At 36.3% G+C, this 21716-nt stretch overlaps 1 protein-coding gene across 1 annotated transcript in view; it reads right to left on the bottom strand.

The window, feature by feature from the left end:
- Positions 1–704: 704 nt before the first annotated feature.
- The window catches only part of LOC126154805 (inactive rhomboid protein 1), a 378989-nt gene continuing 357977 nt past the window's right edge, over positions 705–21716 (bottom strand). Inside the window, exons 15-16 of the mRNA XM_049916186.1 lie at positions 14205–14358; positions 705–5184 (exon numbers count right to left, since the gene is read on the bottom strand). Of these exons, the coding sequence (XP_049772143.1) occupies positions 4750–5184; positions 14205–14358 (589 nt within the window). The 3' untranslated portion in view covers positions 705–4749. The remainder of the gene's footprint in view (positions 5185–14204; positions 14359–21716) is intronic.

Below are 21716 nucleotides of genomic sequence, written 5' to 3'. Positions count from 1 at the left end.
GCATGTCTATTTGCCCATACACATCTCCACAGCCATCATTCATGCCTGTCATCTACAGCCAATGATGCACCACAGTTGCCTTGGTGCAGGATTTGGATAGCAGCATTTTGCCATATGCGGTATACTTTAATTATGACAGCAGGAGACAGACTTAGCCATTTTGGAAATGATTCCAGTCTTGGGCTGAAAACAAATGGAAAGCAAATGATCCTGCCCTCTCAGTGTCTGATAAATCACTCTGTTTTCATATTACGATAAAGACTGTATTGTTTTCTGCATCCCCCCAACACAATTTACATACCTTCCTCTGTTAGTGCTGCTGTCTGAGTTATTATTGCATGTTGATGTTGAAAGAGGTGATAGTCGCATTAATGTGACTGGCCCATGTAAATATGAAGAGTGTGCACAGAAATTGGGGTTGCAGAGCACATATTGTGTTAGGATTCATAAATGTGACTACAATGAGAATGTCAGAGTGGCCCATGTGAGAGGAAGAAATGAGGAAACAAAGTATAAATGTAACTGTCTCACCAGTTTAAGACTCCTGCACACAGAGCTAAAAAATTATGATAATTAATAGTGTGAGGTGACATTATGTATGTCTGCATAGCACCTGACTAATAATGTAAAATCTGGACAGAAATACACAATCCAGTTTGCTATATTAATGATTTACTTTATTCTTACACAAAAATTACCCCATCTGTTTATCTTCTCATATAAAAATCTAGGTTGGGGAGGGAAAAAATCACAATTACACATAAACTTCCAGTATAATAAAAGTTCTTCTCATGTTCATTTCATATTATGAACAATAATGGAGAACATAAAGCATATTACATTTTGTTGTTTAACTGCAGAATTGCCAAATATTCTCATCAGTCTTAATGATGACCTGAAACATGCTCATATTTCTAAACATACTTTCAGTGACCAGCTCTGATTCTATTCAATCCCAATAAATTAATGTGACATATTCCCATACATACGTGGAATATGAGACAAATTAAAATTAAGTTATTTTTTTCACATGATGAACCACATTATTAAAAAGAAAAAGCTAAAAGCATTTGTTTTTGGAAATTGAAAACCTGCACTTCATAGTTTCAGGAAGTACAGCCATTTCCAGGTGTTCATGTTAATAATTATGGAAACATATTTCAAGGTTACTTCAGTTTCAAAATATATTTGGTCACATGTAAATGTTATTGTACAGAAATATCATCTGATAAGTATGTTGCACAAACACATTACATATTTTAAGATTAGAATACTATTTAAATGTTCTTACTGTTTCAATACATATGGGAAATCTCAGGAGTGTTATATATTTAGCAATGTCAAATCCAAATTAAAATCTGACCTGAATGAAAAATTAACTTTGAAGTAGAAACAAAACTTACTGTCTTAAATGGCAAATAACATCAGACTGAACTGTTACAGGGTAACTTTGCATGGCTGCATACAAATAAAATCTGAACACCATCCATAAGTTGTATAACATCATGGATAATTTTGTAAATGAATTTTACTATGCAGACATCCCCTGAGATTTCTTGAGGAGTACTGTTAATTTCATTGATCTACAGCAAGGGGCATGTGTGAAATTTTCACAACACAAGACTTAAGGTCAAGAGATTTGTATGGTGTTTGCTATCAGTTTCAAAAAAGCTTCAGAAAATTAATTAATATAACAATAATAATAATATTTCTGAGACAAATACAGAGAATATATAAGATCCACAGATAAATAATCAACAGCTGAATGTCATCCTTTAGTATACATCATTACCTTTGTACAGAATTGTGGCTTTGGGAAAACCTTCATTACTTATGTAAGTATGTTTGGATTCTTCCTAACACTGTGATCATTCATCAGATATTAAGAATAAGAATGAGAGAAGACAAGCAGGCCTTCACCATCTCAATTACTTTCAAGAGATGCAGCCATTTCAATGAAAGAAAATACTAAATTCTGATGGGAAGAAAATGCTCCATTAAACCTGAAAGTATTTCATTGTTTGAGCAACACTGACACAATAATGTATAATTGCCCTATAGTATGACAAAATCCATATTCAGAGGTTAATGTATGGTACTGACGATCACTTAAAATTCAGATCAAGCATAAATTTTTACTATACAACAAACCATCCACAAATATGCATTTAGTACATGGGCACAGACTAGTGAAAGGTCATTTGGCCTTAAAATATTAAGCCTCTATAAACAAATTTAAACAGATTGTGCATGGAAACTTAAGTTCCTGAAACTGAGATCTTGAGGACATATGATAAAACAATGTCTCATTAAAAAATAAATAAATAAATAATAAAAAATGAAAACAGTTTAATAACTGTTGTGGTCTCTAGTCCTAAGACTGGTTCGAGACATGTAATAATCACATAAATCATGTTCTATGGGTATTGATTAGAAATAGGATTGTTGGTAATGTGAAACTGAACATTACACAATGAAAATGTGGATGTAGAAATACCAACTAAACTTCAACCTGCAGGCTCAAATATTGCGTATCGAAACATACAGCTCAATATGAAAACACATTTTAGTATGAAGGTTTTTCCAGTTCCATTGCAATGTTTTATGTATGTATACAATTTTCAAACATGTAACAAAAGAAAACATTAATTAAAAGAAATAAATGATTTTAAGATGTAATGACATTACATATATGAATTAATGTTTCAAAACTTGTTTCCCTAGGGAAAAGAAACTTTAAACTTTAAGCTGACAAATAAATTTTTAAGGAGAGCATCAAGCATGTTCTTATTTGGAAGCTTGTGAGGAAGTCCCAAAAAACAGCACAGAGTTTTCTTCAACAAGTTTTAAACTAAATAAACATTATTACTATTGTTGTAATTATCATAATTATAATTATTATTGTTATTATTATTACTCTTACTTTTGTTGCCATTAGTACAGAAGGCAAGTGCACACTTCAGTCTCATCAAACAAAACTGAGAATGATGGGTAAATAGAATATGTGATGAGTAATTAATGAATTTTGTGAGTAAAAGCACACATTCATCTTGCATTATTATAAAAAAAGCCATTCAAAAAGATGTTTTACATACTAACGGAAGACACATACCCCATGCTGTATAATGCTGAGCTGACTCATACACAGATTCCTCAACATGCCAATGACCAACTTACATCACTTTCATATCATACCATTTCATTTCAACATGAAGTCTTGCAGTGTGATGGAGTGATTAAAAAATTGTTTATCACATGCTCAAAAAAAGCATTTTGGATGATTTGTTTATAATATATATATATATTTATATTTATTTATATATGATGGAAAAAATATCACAAACTGTACATGATGAGTCTTTCTATATATTTTCAGTTTCTATACAGACACTTGTGTGTAGCTTTATTTTTTATATCACTTTTGTAGATTTTTTTTATAAAAGACTGAAGACATTGTAAAACAATGTTGCAATCATTTTTGCGATTTTTTCGTTACATATAAAAGGAGTCATTCCACAGTCCTGCCTTCTGTCACATCCTAGAGCCTTAATGTGTGAAATCGTTCACTATGGTGTGGATAATGGTGAGAGTGATGACTTTTGAGACTCAAACAAAAAGAGATTTTAATTATATCCTGCTTGTAGAGATTTCAGAGCAAATATTATCATTAACTCACAAAAATAACAAATATAATTTAATTTATGATGTGGCATTAATTTGTAAATGAAAATTCACCAAAAAATATTTTTCATTAATGCCCCAAAAATATAAAAAATAACTCGTCTTCCCAGGGATGAGGCATTCTATTAAAATGAATATGTTCAATGTACACTTAATGAGTAAAATGGCTATATACTGGATAAATATGGGTAATAAAACAAGAATTCTCACAGTGGAATGCGAAGTTTTGATACATGTTTCACCAATATTATGTTCTGTACATTTATCTCTGTCTCATCCCTAGGTTTAAATAAAATAGTGTTGATAGAAAGATAATCATAAATATAAAGCAGCTGAAACAATTATTACAGTTTACAAAAGTTTTCTTCACTTAACAAATCTCACAGGTTATCTCTTACATCATTTCAGTTTGAAAGTTGGCACATTCTCTTTCCTAAAAACAGTTTGTACCACTCTTACCCCCACTGGTATTAGAAACACAATGTGAAGTTTTATTTCTCTGACATGTTCCTATTAACACTGACAGACTTCATAACAGAGAACAAGTGCATCTTATCAGTTTTTTAAGCCACAGATGCAGAAGTCTGTCGTTACAGTTTTTTATTAGTATATTGTCTTCATGTATTTTGAGTTCCACACTAAACACTTCTATTATATGTAATGAACAGTATTTTCAGAAAGCATTAAAGCTTCAGAGTTAAACATCTGGCACATTATAAATCCGGCAACGATGGTAGTATAAAACAATCACTCAAAGGCAAAGATCAGCACTCATAACATACACTTTTGAAAAAACAGGCTGTAATTCTTGTGAAACATAGTTGGAAGGAAAACTGCAGTTATCATTTTGTAGGAATTTAGTCCAAGTAAAACAGTATTCATGTGGCAGTCAGTCTCAGATGGCATAAAAGCATCAGTACAGGAGCTCATCTGACTGTTCTTGTAGTCTTGTTTCCAACTGTCCACATTTGTTTGGAAATCAGTGTACTTCCCACAAGAAAGCATTTGTAACCCAGCTGACAGGAGCCTGATGAAAATAACGGTTCCTCCCAACCGTTGCCACATTTGTCATACCACAGGTTCTTCACGTTTGAAGTTGATGTTCTGGCTGGAGCAGAAGTCCCGAGTGATTGGGAGGCAGTTGAAATAAGTACATACTTCACAGTCATAAACAGGGACAATATAAAACAGCACAATAAGAGCTGCAAACAAGAAGGCTGCTGAAAGCAGGCAGACCCAGATGAGGGCCACTTTCTTATGACGATCATACTCCCCAAATGAAACAAACGGTAGCAATGCATATGACAAGAGAAAGCCGAATATGAACCCAAACAAGTGTGCATAGTTGTCGACCCAAGGAAGCAGGCCAAAAACAAAAAGTACCAATGTGATACAAAGCAGCTTCAAAAGAGCGTGATCTGGATGGCGTAACATCTGCCACACATTAAGCACCTCTACAATGAGGCACGCAAGAAGTCCAAATTGTGCACCAGCAGGACCCACCTGAAAACAAAACAGAAAGAAGCTCCTTTTAATTACTGAAAATAATTTTTTTATTACATATATGACAACTGTTAGTTAAGTCATCTCAATTTTAAATAATTTGTCTTTCATTCATCCAAGCTGAAACTTACTACTACTAGAACTGGGCACAACAATGAAAACGAAATTCATAACACCAGCTCCAGTTACCAGCACTATATGCAGTGAGTGAACCGAGAGTAGTATATAGCTCAAAACACATTAACCTCCTGACAGGATGTTCTGCCAAGTAGTGGCCATCGTCTTACTATTACCTGCTGCTGTTGCACTGCTGTGCAGGCATTTGTGCACACAGCTGTCTGTTCTCACCTGTGTAATTATTCCTGTGTTTTGCAGCACTTTCTTGTGGGGCAACATAATCTGACCAGTTCTGCCACACTTTGCTCCAGTCAAGTGATTGTTGTGATTATCAGTTGCCAACAACTAAAAGTTTTTTTCAGCAGCAGTGTGATTTTGAAAATAAACAAATTAATTGTGATTCATTTTGAGAGTCGAATGAAGTATCTTACTGAAGGAGTTCATGCATAATACGGTACACTACTTTTTGTAAAATCTGTTTTTCAAGAATTTGTTTCCTTCAGTAATACATTCAGGTTTCTCAACAATACCTTGTAGGAATAACATGGTGAACAAAGAATAAAATTCTTCATTGTTTGTTGGTACCCATTTGTGCACATGCAATCATTGTTTGTGTGTGTCTGCATGGAAACTTACAAATGGTTCAGCACATATTTTGCTGGTCTCATTGGTCATCATTGTCAACATAAAATAATGCGAAAATACCAAGTGGATTCCGAGTATCTGAAAAATGTATTTTTACACCTGGTGTCTCTGTAAGTGCAAATTTACTCCTATCACTGTAAATGTAAGTTTACCCCCATCTGCACTAAAATTGACAGACCATGTTCTTGCAGAACCACAGTCAGCAGTCACACATCTTTTGACACTGCTTTCGCAATTTGACATTTCTGTATCAAGGCCATTAAACTTCTCATCATCGGCCTTCTTCTCCACGCAACACAAATGCCACTGATATCTGTCAGATAACACTTATAATAGGTAGTGCGAACCTTGTGGCTTATATACAAATATAAACACAATTTGTAGAGACTCCCAAATTTTGCTGACTGTGAGACCAAGCACCATTGTATTGCACACAGCACACTGACATCAAGCAGCCTGAACTCAGTGCAACATGGCAGTGGGCATGCCTCAGTCCAGCTCATAAGCACAGCAGCAGTGCTGCAACAGATCCCAAGCTCAGCTCCCAGATCACAGAGCATGGTTGAGAATATAAGCCTAATGCATATTATGGACTACTACTTACAATAAGAGATAAGTAATAATGGGACTAAATATGTGCCATTATTACTGCCATAATATAATAGAGGGAAACATTCCACGTGGGAAAAATATATCTAAAACAAAGATTATATAACTTACCAAACGAAAGCGTTGGTATGTTGATAGACACACAAACAAACACAAACACACACACACAAAATTCTTCGCAACACATGGTTGCTTCATCAGGAAAGAGGGAAGGAGAGGGAAAGACGAAAGGATGTGGATTTTAAGGGAGAGAGTAAGGAGTCATTCCAATCCCGGGAGCGGAAAGACTTACCTTAGGGGGAAAAAAGAACAGGTATACACTCGCACACACACACATATCCATCTGCACATATATAGACACAAGCAGACATGCAGCAGTGCTCCAACAGATCTGCTTGTGTCTATATATGTGTGGATGGATATGTGTGTGTGTGTGTGTGTGTGTGTGTGTGTGTGTGTGTGTGTTTGTGTTTGTTTGTGTGTCTATCAACATACCAACGCTTTTGGTTTGGTAAGTTACATCATCTTTGTGGGGAACCAGCCAACCAGCCCCACCTCCCCCTTGCAGGGCTGGGATCTTACTTCCATGTTCTGTGATCCTGTGAAAACAGAAGTGACATAATGGTCACAGTGACTGCCAATCCCTTCTTGTGTTGCAGTGTTTGTAATCAAAGCCCATGGCATAACAGGAATGGTCTCTTCACTCATTTCAAAATAAGAAAAGAAAGTGAGCAACACACAGCACAGAGCAAAGTGGAGTACACAAAGCATTTGATAATGGCTACAGTGCAATAGTTTGCCGAGGCTGGCAGTGCCGTGAATGTTGTACTTCTGGCCTGACCTCTATCAGTATCTTACACATCTATAGGTCAGAACACACTCACCTAAGGCTGCCACATTAAACTGTCTGCATAATACATGGCACAATTTATGTCCTGAAGAGGAAACATGGAATAAGTTATAAAAATGGTGTTTACATTATGAACTGAGAATAACAGCTCATGAAGATGAAAGTGTTGCTACAGAAACTACATTGAAAATGAAGGTTAGGTGCAGTCAAACCTCATCTAAAGCTATTATATCAAAAATTTATTATTATAAATGGGATGAAGATAGAAAATAATTTTCATGTGCAAAGTAGGTCGCTGATCAAAACTTTTAAGTAGTTTTGATTTTTTTAATTTGTGAAAAAGGGCCATCATCAAGTGAAACTACTAGCATAGACAAAAGAAAGGATTATATTATGTTATCAACTAGGGTAACATCAGTAGGAAGTTCAAGAAGTCATAACCAGACAGAAACTTCAAAAATTGAAAAGGAAGTTTTAATGGTGAGAACGACAATTTTTCTGTAGATTCAAACAAACTGGACTGTGAAGAGTGGTACATTGACAGTGGTGAAACACTTCACATAACAAATCAGTGTGACTAGTACACTATATATGAACCATTTGAAATCCTAAAATGATTTAAAAATTGAAGTATTTGGTGCAGGTCAAATGGATTTACATGTTTCCAATTAACAGAGCAATATTTTGAAGACTTTGGTTTTGCCCAAGTGGTCTCGTAACTTGTTTTATGTTAAGAAAGTTCCACAGAAAGAAAGAAATCAAATAATTGAAAATGATGGCAAATTGTGGGTATTTTTCAAATCCAGTGGCAAAATGAGCTTTATTGTTTGGCTGTGAAAGTAGTTCATCAAGAAAAGTCTTATGTTATTGCTGAAACTGATGATACTTTACAGACATGGCATGAAAAAATGGATAATTAAAATAAATTCTATGTGCACCACTTTTTAAAGATTATAGAGACAACTGATATCAGCTCTTGTGAGGAGTGCACCTGTGGTAAACATCATCAGCTGGTGAATGGTGAGAGAGTGCACACTAAACGAGGAGTTTATGCAGAAGTTTGTGGATGGATGGAAGAAAATTATTCACTCATGTTTTGTTGTTTTTATGGATGATTTTTCCAGTTTCAGGGTAATGTATCTTTTGAGAAGATAAAGATGAAATTAAAGGAAAGTCATTACTGTTTATTAAAATGATTAAGTCTCAATCTGAAGTTTCTGTGAAAGTATTACATACAGACAATGGTAAGTTGTTTCATAATAAAGATGTACACAAGTGTGCTGAATCAATTTGACTGAAACATTCAATTACTGTGGCATACACTCCTCAGAAGAACGGAGTTGCTGAGAAGAAAAATAGAATAGTTCGCAAAATGACATATTCTTGGCTCTGCTCTGCTCTGCTGAATAACTGCTAAAAGCATTGAAGGGTGAGACAGTTTCGGCTGCAATGTACATTCCGAGTTGAACTGGTCCCACAAAAATGAAAATAAAACTCCAATTGACATATTTCTTAAGAAAGAAGGTCATTTCGATAATTTGGTGATGTTTGGTATGGGGTGCTATGTGCAGGTACCATGTTTACTTTCCTGGAAAGAGGAAAAAAACAAAATAAAATAAAAATGTATTTGTGTGTCTGCAGAGATGTAAAATTGAACTGGAAACAATTAAGAAACCTCTTACACAGGAGACTGCAAGGGTTATTGATAATTCAGATGTAGATGAAAGGGAAGATGTTACAGGATCTGAATGTGAAAATGTTGATTGTGAAGGGGATGGTTAATGATATTGTATGACCCATGATGTAACTGTAAGTGAAGAAATGGTTAGTAGTTCTTTGTACAACACTGAGGGACAAGCTGAGACCAACTTGGAAGCAATAAATAAAGACACAGGAAGCCATAATTTACATGTACAGTGAAACTTGAAGAAACCATCATGTTACTGCAAAGATTCAACCCATCAATCGAGAATGATGCTACTTTGTGAGATGTCAAGAAATTATAAAGAAGTAGTGCAGTCAGGTTATTCTGAAGAATTGAAGAAAGCAATGGAGGAAGACATCATGCTCTGAAGAAGAATAAAACATGGAAACTAGTTGACAAAACTGAAGCAAATGAGATGACTGAAAATTGATGGTTTTTTTTCTACAAAATTAAATGCAAATAATGAAATGGTTTGATATAAGGCTCATTTGGTGGCAACATGTTATACCCAACATTCTGGAGTACATTATGTTTACACATTTAACCCTGTAGCAAGATTAGAGCCAATGAGAGCCCTGTTGAATGTTGTGATTCAACATGATTGGTGTATCTAAGGACAGCATTTCTCAATGGTACTTGGAAGATGAAATCTACATGGACCAACCAGAGGCTTTGACGATGGTACACAACATGTATACAAATTACTGAAGAGCTTGTATGGTTTAAAGCAAGCCTCAAAATGCTGAAAGTAATTTATGATCTAACTGTTCAGATCCATATATGTTTTATGTTGAAAACTTGGTACTGATGTTCTATGTTGACAATGGACTGGCTATGGGCTCTATTGATGCAATAACTAATTTATTGAGTAGCAGAGTAAACATTCTCAGATCACTGTAGAAAAGATGGATTACATTATGGACTTGTAAATCAACAAATTCGACAACTGTATTCAAATTAATCAGTACGAATATGTGAAGAGAATGTTAGAGTGCAAAACCATTATCTTTATTCATTGAGCCAGGATGGAAACAAGGTGCATAATCTTCTTTTAATAATACTGAACTACTGAGGAAGACAGCAGTTGGAAGTTTGATGTATTTAACACAAGGTGCAAGACCAGATTTGTCATACTTAGTTAATGTCACATCAAGAGTTAAAAGATTCACCAATACAGACACATTTTCCATTGCTCAAACAAATATCTTAAATCAATTATTAGGCCCTGGGCATGGCAATAAGATTGAGAAGGATGACTACTGCAATATTGAAGCTTCTAGTGATGATGATCATGGTGGAGACAGAGGCACAAGTGATCAACAGGTGGCATTCTACTCAAGTTTCATGGAGGGCCAATTAAGAGTAAATGTAAATTAAAGCTCTTTCTTCAATGGAGGCAGAATACATGACTGCAAGCAAAGCTTTCTAATCACTTGTGTTGTTAGACTGACTTCTGAAAGAAGTAGCAGCTGTTGATGAATCCTCAGTTCCTACTGTGCAAAGTTACAGGTGTGTGTGTGTGGAAGACTGTGGAAATATCAGTATCAGTATTTATTCGGTGTTGTTAGGAAGATGCATACAGTGTGCATTATTAATCTTTGAAGGTTGTCAGTTGTCATCACAGAAACTTTCTTAATTCACTACAGAGTGGTGTTGGGAGTGCTTTGATGGTTTTGACATATTCTTCCAGTGCTGTCATACTTTTGTGGGATTTATATAAAAATTTTGTTTAAAAACAGCATTTGATGTTTTATCAACAGTTTAACATAAAAAGTGAAAGAAATATAATTTTTCTATTAAACACTGTACTATAAAATGTTTCATATGCATGTGCAAACACTTCTGTGTCATTAGCTCTTGAGAAATTAGTCCATGTTATGCTCCTTCCAATAACACTGCATTCACTCTTCCATGTGATGCATCAGATTCAAAGATATATACAGTGTGTAACTTTACATTACTTATGTTACTGGGTAGGGTTATTGTTCTGGAAATAAAATGTGTAGTGTGTTTCTGTTTTATCTTTGAATTCAAATACTTCTGGGGTGCCAACTTTACTTTTGACTGCTGCATTGGTAAACTGTTAACACTAATAAGCACTAAATTACTATGTGTTATTATAGGTTATCTGTCTTGAGCTGACTGCAATGTAATTAAATAGAATTACACCAGAAGCATTTTGCTTTTATTTATAAAGCATCTTCTGTGGCATTCTGTAAATTGGACACATGCATTTATACATTTATTTTTTGATTCTTCTAGGTTAAAAACAGTGCTTTCTTTACATAGTCTGCACCTTCCCCTCTTGTTAGCAGTATCTGATGTCAACAGGCTCCATTTCACATCTGCAGTTTTTGGCATTTTGCGTTATTTCCTGTGCTGCACAATTTATAATTGACTTTCTTAACTGTTTTTGATTCATCACTGCTGCAGTGTTTATTCCTATTCGTTTGTTTATGTTAATGTTGTGATTGTTGCCAACCTATGAAATTATTTTGTGTGTGTGTGTGTGTGTGTGTGTGAGAGAGAGAGAGAGAGAGAGAGAGAGAGAGAGAGAGAGAGAGAGACAGACAGACAGACAGACAGACAGAGAGAGGGAGGGGGGGAGGGAGTTAGTGAAAGTGTCTTATATGTAGATAGAGACGTGAGAGGTGTTGGGTGCCCCCCCCCCCCCCTCAAGAATGGGGATGGGGTAGAGGGGGGGGGGGGCAAGAACGAGAGGCATGGCCTGGACAGTGATTATGGGATAGATTTGAGAGGTAGTGGTAAATGCCTTGTTTTTCGGAAGTATTGGCTATTCTGTGAGTGTATTTGTGGTTGTAAGTCATTGCGTACCATCTTTTACCATCTGTTTCTTTCACACATTGTGCTGTTTCTATTCTTGTATTTGTGTATTTTTTTGTGTGTGATTTTGTGCTTGTGTTGGTGACAGTTGGGTGTTTGTTCTTTTCTATTTCTTGATTTTATTATTCAGCTTTGTTACTAAGTTCTCTTTGTATTCATTGTTTGTGGCTATTTGTATTATAGTATTCATTTCTTTTTTGTAATTGTCTGTATCTAATGGTATTGTGTTTAAACTGTGCAGCATGTATCTACGTGATGCCTGCTTTTGAGAATTGGGGTGTTGTGATGTCTCGTGTATAATTATGTCTGTTGTTGTCAGTTTTCAGTATATGGCAAATGTGTGTTGGTTGTTTTGAATCTTTATGGTGATGTCCAAGAAATTTAACTGTCTATTTTGCTCTTTCTCTATTGTAAAATGTATCTTATCGTGAACAGAATTTATGTCTGTGTGTAACTGGTCAATTTTATTGTTTGGTTCATCTATCAGGCACAAGATATCATCCATATATCTAATCCAGTATACGATGTTGTACCTTTTGGCACTATTTAGTTGAATATAATCTGTTCTACATGGTTCATAAATATGTTTGGTATGTTTGCTATACAAATAACCACAAACAATGTATACAAAGAGAACTTAGTAACAAACCTGAACAATAAAATCAAGAAACAGAAAAGAACAAACACCCGACTGCCACCAACACAAGGACAAAATCACACAAAAGGAAATAAACAAATACAAGAATAGAAACAGCACAATGTGTGAAAGAAACAGAAAGTAAAAGATGGTACACAACGACATACAACCACAAATACACAAACAGAATATCCAATATTTTCAAAAAACAAGGCATAAAAATAGCACACCAAACCAACAACTCAATTCAGAAATACTCTGCAAAAACAATAGGAAAAACTGGTCTGTATCACAAATCAGGAATATACCAATTGAAATGCAATACACGTGATGGAAGATAGATAGGTCAAACTAGCAGGACATTTGACACCAGATACAAAGAACATGTAAGAGCATGGAAGTATAGGACAAATCATTCGACTTTTGCAGAACACTTACACCAACACCAACATAAAATTACAACCAGAGACACAGATATGGAAATCATAAGGATAAACAACAACAAAAAACACCTCCTCACATTACAAGAAAACTACCACATCCAAAAAACCATAACAGATAAGAAACAACTCATAAAAGATCAGATCAACTTGGTTAACCACACACTCTTAAACTGATTGGCCATTTAATATAACATTTAAAGTACAAATATAACCACAGGCACAATTTATCCATTTATCCTAAAGGATTTATTGGGGCCTAAAGGATTTATTGGTGGCCAACTCCTTCTACTCCATTGATGAATTTCTCAGTAGAATCAACTGATTTCTATATATATATATATATATATATACAATATTACTTCTGCAAAAAATGATGACCATGCCACTTGGGACCTGTGGAATGGGACATTAGCTTATTTGTTTGAGTTGTAAATATTTGTCATGTATTGTTTTTCTGACATGTTCTACATCCTGGAGGACCTCCTCACTACAGATCAATTGGAATGATAGTAAATCTAATCTAATCTAATCTTACCCAACAACTCTCACGTCTCTATCTACATACACGAGATTTTCACTAAATCTCTCTCTCTCTCTCTCTCTCTCTCTCTCTCTCTCTCTCTCTCTCTCACACACACACACACACACACACACACACACACACACACACACACAAAATCATTTCATAGGTTGGCAACACTCACAACATGAACAAAAACAAACAAATAGGCCTAAACACTGCAGCAGTGATGAATCAAAAACAGTTAAGAAAGTCAGTTATAAATACTGCAGTGCAGGAAATCATGCAAAATGCCAAAACCTGCAGATGTGAAATGAAGCCTGTCGACATCAGCCACTGCTAACAAGAGGGTAAGGTTCAGACTGTGTAAAGAAACACCGTAAGTAGCTTACAGATTAACTTCATAAAGAAAATGCTATTTTTAACCTAAAAGAATCAAAGAATAAATCTACAAACGTGTGTATTCAATTTACAGAATCCCACAGAAGATGCTTTATAAATAAAAGTGAAAGGCATCTGGTTAATTCTTTTTAATTACATTGCTGTCAGCTGAAGACAGATAACCTATAATAATAAATGTTAACAGTTGTTGTGGTAGATGGCCACACAAACAAACGTAATTACTAATTTTTACAATATACTGAACTTACCTCTGCTCGGTAGGGTACAAAAATGGCACTTGCCAGGTTTCCAGCCATGCCTGAACCCAAGTATATGATAGCTATTCGTAGGGGACCTGTGAGTTTCTCCAAATCTCTCATCAGAAAATACTGAATCACAAGGGTTATTGCAAGGTGTAGTACTCTGTACAGAAAGAGAAAGAAATGCCTGTCACTATAATGTAACAAGAGAAAATACAATCAAAATTAATGTAGTGCAGGAATAAATGAATTAGTTTTTGAACATTTTGAGAATGCTAAAAATGTTACTCCATATTCAAGAAAATAGTATAAATTTAGGTCATGGATATGAAACTGTTGGACATGCAGATTCATTTACTATTAATGTAACATTTGCTAAAAGTAACATACATAATAATGGACACTGCTGCTCAAGCAAATAGGAGTTGTTGCAAATGGGTGTGTTGGAAGGGCACCCAAGAGTCATTTACCAGAGATAGCAACAATACCTCAAGTACTATAATCTCCTGCAGATACTGATTCTTCTGCAGGAATACAGAATCTATCACAACTCATCCACTTGACTGTGAATGGTATGTCAGTGTGTGATTAGTCCTATGTCAAGGGAGGCAAGCAGAAAAGCATAAAGATCCACTAACCATCAACAGTTTGAACACATGGCAAATAATGGTACCCCTTAGGCAAGAGGCAGCAAGAAATGGGAAGGAACATCATGTGCACTGAGTGTGTATGCCTGGATGTCTCACTCAATATGTTGAAGAGGCTACCCCAACAACCACTGAAAGAACAGGGTTTAACAAACTGCAGACTGTGGCACATGTTGGGGTTAACAATGCCTGTTGTCTGGACTCGATATCATACTCAGATCATTCCACTGAATGACAGAAGGTTGATAATACCAGCCTTGCTCACAGAGTTTCAATGAAGCTCACAATCTGCAGTACCCAGAACACATCATGGCACTTGATTTTGAGTGAAGTGGAAGGTGCAAACCAGAGACTGAGAAGGTTCTGTGCCAAGCTGGACTGTGACTTCCTTGGCTTGTGGTACAGGGCTGAGATACGGAAGACCCTCTAAATGGGAGGTGTGCACTGCACATCAGAGGCTGTTACACAGGTAGCTGATTGTGTGTAGGGTGCACACAAGGTCTTTTTACATTAGTCAACCCTCCATCCAGTCCAGATAACAATAGCTGTAGGAGACCTGGAAGTATCAGTGGGATCCAAAGAAATAATAATACAAGGTACATCAAAAAGAATCACCAAAAAAATCGTAATTATTATGTTACTTGAGATATGTGCATGAACAACATACTGTTGGAAAGAGCAAACTCTCAAGTTTTGCACAGTTCCTGCTAGGTAGCAGCAGTGTGCACCCACTTCAGTTCTAGTAAAAATTGTGTTGGGACAACAGAAAGCATTTTGTGTTCTACATTTTGTGGAGTGCAAGTCAGTAACAACTGTTAAGCATGACTTTTATACTAGGTATGGTGTGGATCCTCTACAGCACAGAGCATTAGACGATTGCATGAACAATTCTGAGAAACAGGTTGTTTGTGTAAAGGCAAATCACCAGGCCATTCCCGAGTGTCTGACACAGACATCAAACTCATCTGCCATAGTTTCACAAGGAGTCCACAGAAATCTGTTCATCATGGAGCTTGACAGCTCAACATGCCCCCAATGTACATCTGGCGTGTGTTGCTTCCACATTTATACATGAAACCATATAAAATTCAGCTACTGCAAGCTCTATGTGAAGTTTAGTGACGAGTCAATATTCCATTTAAATGGAAAGGTAAACAATCATAATGTGAGAAAATGGGGTACAGAACAACTGCACGAAGTTGTACAACATGAGAGGAACTCTCCAAAATTTAATGTGTTTCATGTAGTTTCATGGGGAAAGATCTATGGTTCATTTTTCTTTGCCAATAACACTGCTAAAGGAAGCACATATCTCGATATGGTCGAAAACTTTCTTTCCCACAATTCAAGACTGATTTGAATGACTTCTTTTGTCAACAAGATGGGGCACTGCCACAATGGCATCTGGAAGCAGGAATTTTTAAATCAAAGGATTAGTGAACGATGGATTGGTCACCCTAGACCAAATGATTCAGCCTTACATTACTGGCCTCCAAGGTCACCGGATGTGACTGTATGTGATTATATCTTGTGGGGGGTTTATAAGAGACTGTTCATGTGCCTCCAGTACCAGCAACAATGAATGAGCTGAGACATTGCATAACAGCAGCTGTAGAAGCTGGAACTCAGAACATGCTTGCTGCAGTGTGGGAACAGTTTGAATACAGCATTGACGTATACCATGCATCTCGAGGGGGGGGGGGGGGCTATTGAACACTTATGAAAAGGTATGAAGAAGAAGCTTTTTGCGTTTTCCGTTCATCAAAAAACAAAATTCATTGTATATGTTTATTAGTTTCAGAAATATAGACATGGCAAATTGGATGATTATTTTTGACACACCCAGTATTAAAATTCTAACTGTTATCTGTTGAAACATTCAACAGTCAGCACCTGAGTTTGAAGCGTCCCAAAAAGCAATGAAGGTCACATGATACTAGGTATAGAAAGCTGGTAAAAACTTGAACTTGACAGCAGTGAAATTTTTGGGGGAAATTTAACTGTATATCAACAGGATAGGTTAATGGTAAATCAGTGTGGTGTCTCAGTACACAAGAAACACAACTGTACCAAGACAGAAATTGACACTGTATGCCAAATTATTGGGACAATGCTTAGTATCAGGGGTGGGCATAAAATCATAACTGGAACCTTCTATCAACCACCATACTCACCTCCCAATATACATGAAAACTTTAGAGAAAACTTTAGTTCACTATCACATAAGTACCCCAACCATACTGTAATTATGAGAGAAGATTCAAATTCTTAATAATTAAAGATAAGAAGGAGTGATCTGTAATTGCTTTGAAGAAAAGCTAAGATCACGTTCAATACTATTTATTCATGACGACCAATTTCAACAGATAAGACTGTTATCTTCTGATCTTCAAAAAACTTGTTGTATGGCACATGTGATGCAGTCATAATGGAACAGAACAAATAACAATATGTTTCTTAAAGGTAAGAAGATGACAGATTTAACTGTTGAAACTGGTCATTACAAATAAATATATTGAATACAATCTTGGCTTTTAAATTTTCTTCACTGTATGAGACTTTAACCATCCAACAATCAATTGGAATAATTACAGATTTTTATTCGTGTGCTTGACAAGTCATCCTGTGAAACATTTCGAAATGCCTTCTCTGAAAACTACCTAGAACAGATGGTTCAGAACACCACCAATTATGGGAATATTTTAGATCTAACGGCAATAAACAGATCTGACTGCTAAACAGATCTAACGGCAATAGACAGATATGACTGCTAAGGACACCCACATCAAAACTTGTATCAGTGACCATGGACTAGTTGTAGAAACAGTGATTGTCATGGTAAAAAAGGGCAACTAAAACAAGTAGAAAGATTTATATGTTGAATAAACTAGGTAAAGGAACAGTGCTGTCATACCTCAATGAAGAACTTGAAATTTTTTGCACACCACTGGAGGATGTAGAGGAATTATGGCTCGTTTAAAACAATATAGCTGACGATGCACAGGATATATGTACCCAGTAGAACAGTTCAAGATGGAAGGGACCTTCCAATGTATACGGTCATTTTACAGAAACTTCTAAGAAAAGAGACATTTAGGTGTGACCGAGCGAGATGGCACAGTGGCTAGCACACAGCACTGGCATTCGGGAAGATGACAGTTCGATCCCACATCCAGACTGATGACCTCACTGTCTGGTCTCCTCCCCCAAACAAGCCAAACCCAACATAATCAGGATGTTTATGCGGACAAGGAAACAAATTCCCAGATTTTTCCCGGATATGCTGTTTAAAAACTATACTTTCTCCCAGGTGAAAATTCACTTTTTCCGTGCTAAGTGACAGTAGGTTTCCCATAGACTTTTCCTTTGGAACTGTAAAACTTATCAATCCTTTGAGTGGTTAACATTTTATACACTGGCATAGAACTTCTGGGAAAAAAAGAAAAAACAGGGGAGAGAAGTTTTGAAAAGGCTTTTGAGGGAAAAGAAGAGAGGGAGAAGTTTTGGAAAGACCTTTGATGTGCAGCAACATATACACTGCATATTTTTGTATTATGAAAGTATACATTCAAATTGCACCAAACACAGCACATTAGTTTCCAGAGCAATGAAATAGAGATTGTGATGTCCTTTTGTAAGCATCATATCTCATGCCACGTGATCTCGCCAGCCTGTGACAGCAGATATTCAGAGCACAGGACACGTCTTATAGTCAGCCAATAGCAAGATCACTGTTACGTAGCGTGAATACACAAAGAGGAAAAGTTAATGGTTTACAATAATATAAATAGTATAGATACAAGAAAAGCTAAGCTTTCACATGTAAAATTGGTTTCAAAGATTAATAAGCTATAAGAGTAGCTAAGCTTTCATATGTAATATTGAACTTTTATTGCTAGTGTTATACTTTAAGATACATCACACAAATGTGCCAGTAAATTTAAAATAATGACATAAACGTTTGGTCTTCTGGGCTCAAAATTCTTGCAAGTGGCTGGTTCTCAAAGTGTTCAGTTTTAAATGCTCTGTGATTTAAGAAATTGATCCCACTTTCTCACACGTAACATAATTCATCTTCGTAAAAAGAAATTTACTTTGAAAATAATGCTTTTTGAATCACCATTCGCAATACTATCTCGAGACTGTTAGAAATAGGTTTGACTTGGCAGTTGCCAGAGAGCACCAGAAAACAAGTATTATTGCATGTGCGCAGCTGCAGTGGTGTAGGAAGTCTGCATGTTTGTATGTATAAAGCAATAAGAGAGCTTACATTACGCCTTAAAAGAAATGGGACATAAGAGGATACACCACAAGCATTGGCATTTTGTTGAAGTACACATTGGTTTTTTCCAAATTCATGGTGAAGTAAGTCCCATCTGACATTAAGCTTTTCAGTGCGGTTTTTGGGATGTAATTTCTTGGAGTACCAGTACTGTACTATCTCATATTGGTTCCGTATTATGGCATAATGCCATACATGGCAGAAGATGAAAACATGCACTTGAAATTCAGTGAACAGTTGGAACTAGTCGATACCGTGGAACGAAACACTTCATTTCAAATAAATTGATTGCCTCAGGGGAAAGATTGATAAACCCAAATTTCTTTAGCAAACTGACAAAAATAGTTTCATTGTTCTGCAAGCTGATTAATGCTTGACTGCTAATAACTTGGAAATAAAATAAAATCAGAAAACTGAAACTAATAATATATTTTTGCCCTCTGTAATTATGTGAATGTATTATAATTCAGTTGATAGCTCACAGCTGCAGAAATCCATTTTGTTTTCATTTAACGTAGGAGCTATAAAGGAAGAGGAAACAGTGAAATCACTTAACGCAAACAGGGATCAGGTGGAGACTAACCCCCTCCCCACAACTCAGACAACTCTGCACACGTGCAAATCTGGCAGCTAGGGGGCACGAGAAAAATTTTTCTCATTATAATCTGGCTGCTTGCTGCTGATACAGCCAATAGCCACATTTCAAGTAGCAGGAAGGGGGAGAAGGAACAGCTCCAAGGCCCACGAGAAAGACAGGCCGTGGCATGTACGTCATGAAGGTAGGCCTGAACTGCGGGCTTTCAAAAATATAATGAAATGATGAGGTGTGGTGGCCCTCAAATATGCACCCACAGACTCAGAGTTGAAATATTAAAAGTTTTGGCTGGTTTCATTGTCTATGGGCTGGGATACATAGTTGCCACATTACAACTCAAGTACTGCTGAGTCTACAGTATACAATATGAATATACATATGAATCGAATGGTCGAAGGTTCCTATCACTCGGCAATGCGAATGTAACATAGAAACTTATAACTAAAAGATTGCAATTAAATAAAATGTGCAGGAACTATTTTTAACGACTTTAAATGGTAAGTATGATAGTAGAAGTACTTTTGAGAATGTGGTATATTTCTGCAAAACACTTACTGGTGTCGATGGTCCAGCAATTAAACAAAATATAAGTTTAATAACAGGGAAACAATAGATTCCTACTTCTTGTAATTAGTTATGAACAACAACATAGCTCACAAAATATTCACTTCTAAACGCATACTATGTCTTCACTGCAGAAGCCACGGAAATCACACAAAGAGTCATTTACCAGAGATAGCAACAATACCTCAAGTACTTGCACCTTCCACTTCACTCAAAATCAAGTGCCATGATGTGTTCTGGTACTGCAGATTGTGAGCTTCATTGAAACTCTGTGAGCAAGGCTGGTATTATCAACCTTCTGTCATTCAGTGGAATGATCTGAGTATGATATCGAGTCCAAACAACAGGCATTGTTAACAAGTCAGCACTCCAAAATAATTCTATCTCCTGCGACCACATGCAAACCACTCCACACTCTCCAAGTCTCTCCCGCGACTGTGTGTCCCCATTGCATCTCCACATCCAGCACTCCCTCATGTCCTGTGTGACCGTCCATCATGCCACACTGTTCACAAATGCCCCTCCATTCGCTTTTGTAGTTGCTTCCCTTAGTAATGAGCACTGTGACTGGCGATAGTGCTCCTGCCATGTCTCCAAGCCAACGCACACTTACTAAACAAATATTTCTATGGCTGGACCATAAACATACTCTAACACACATTATTAAATACATAAACAAATTAAATAAACAAATATCAAAGAAATAGCAACAAAAGGTAGGCCAGTGGCTTAATGTCTCTGTGCTTTCTAAAACACAGTAAATATTTGACCAATTTCTTCATGAATAGTATATATCAGATACAAATGAAGACATAGATGGATAAATATATTTATAAGCACGCTGTTACCATTTCCTCGTGTAACTGTGGAGTACTTATGGACTGATGCGATCGATAGTAATCAGCCACTTTGACCTCCAATAACTCATGCACTATTCAAGTTACATGCCTGTAATTCATACTAATTTAGGTTTACACTAATAGCATTCTAAAGACACTTTAATCGATGAAATCGGATGAACTATTTAGATTTTGGACATTCGTTGCTGGGTGTTACTTGTATAATTTACTGTCAGATACTAAACTTTAAATTAATAGAGATATTGAAAATCTGATTACACCATCAGAATCATCATGCAAATACTGGTAAAGTAGATTTTTTCTTTTTGAGGTATCATGATACATCTGGCTACTATTAATTTCTATATGAACTGTGAAATGTCTCCCATGATGGTTTCACAAAGTCCGCCCTCTTTGGCACTCTCCGCATACAAGTCTCTTTCATCAACACAAAATCACCAAGAAATTCCCTGCCTGGACCCCGGCTAATGTTTGGCACCACACGGCTGCCGATGAGCAGTGAACTGCCTAGAGGCCCCAGCGTGGCCACACCAACTCCGAACTTTGAATTCAGAGCGCCACAACTCGCCTGTT

Source organism: Schistocerca cancellata, chromosome 2 (genome assembly GCF_023864275.1).
Source record: "Schistocerca cancellata isolate TAMUIC-IGC-003103 chromosome 2, iqSchCanc2.1, whole genome shotgun sequence".
Classification (NCBI taxonomy): domain Eukaryota; kingdom Metazoa; phylum Arthropoda; class Insecta; order Orthoptera; family Acrididae; genus Schistocerca; species Schistocerca cancellata.
Note: the sequence above shows the minus strand (reverse complement) of the source record. Positions and strands in the feature narration are given on the sequence as shown.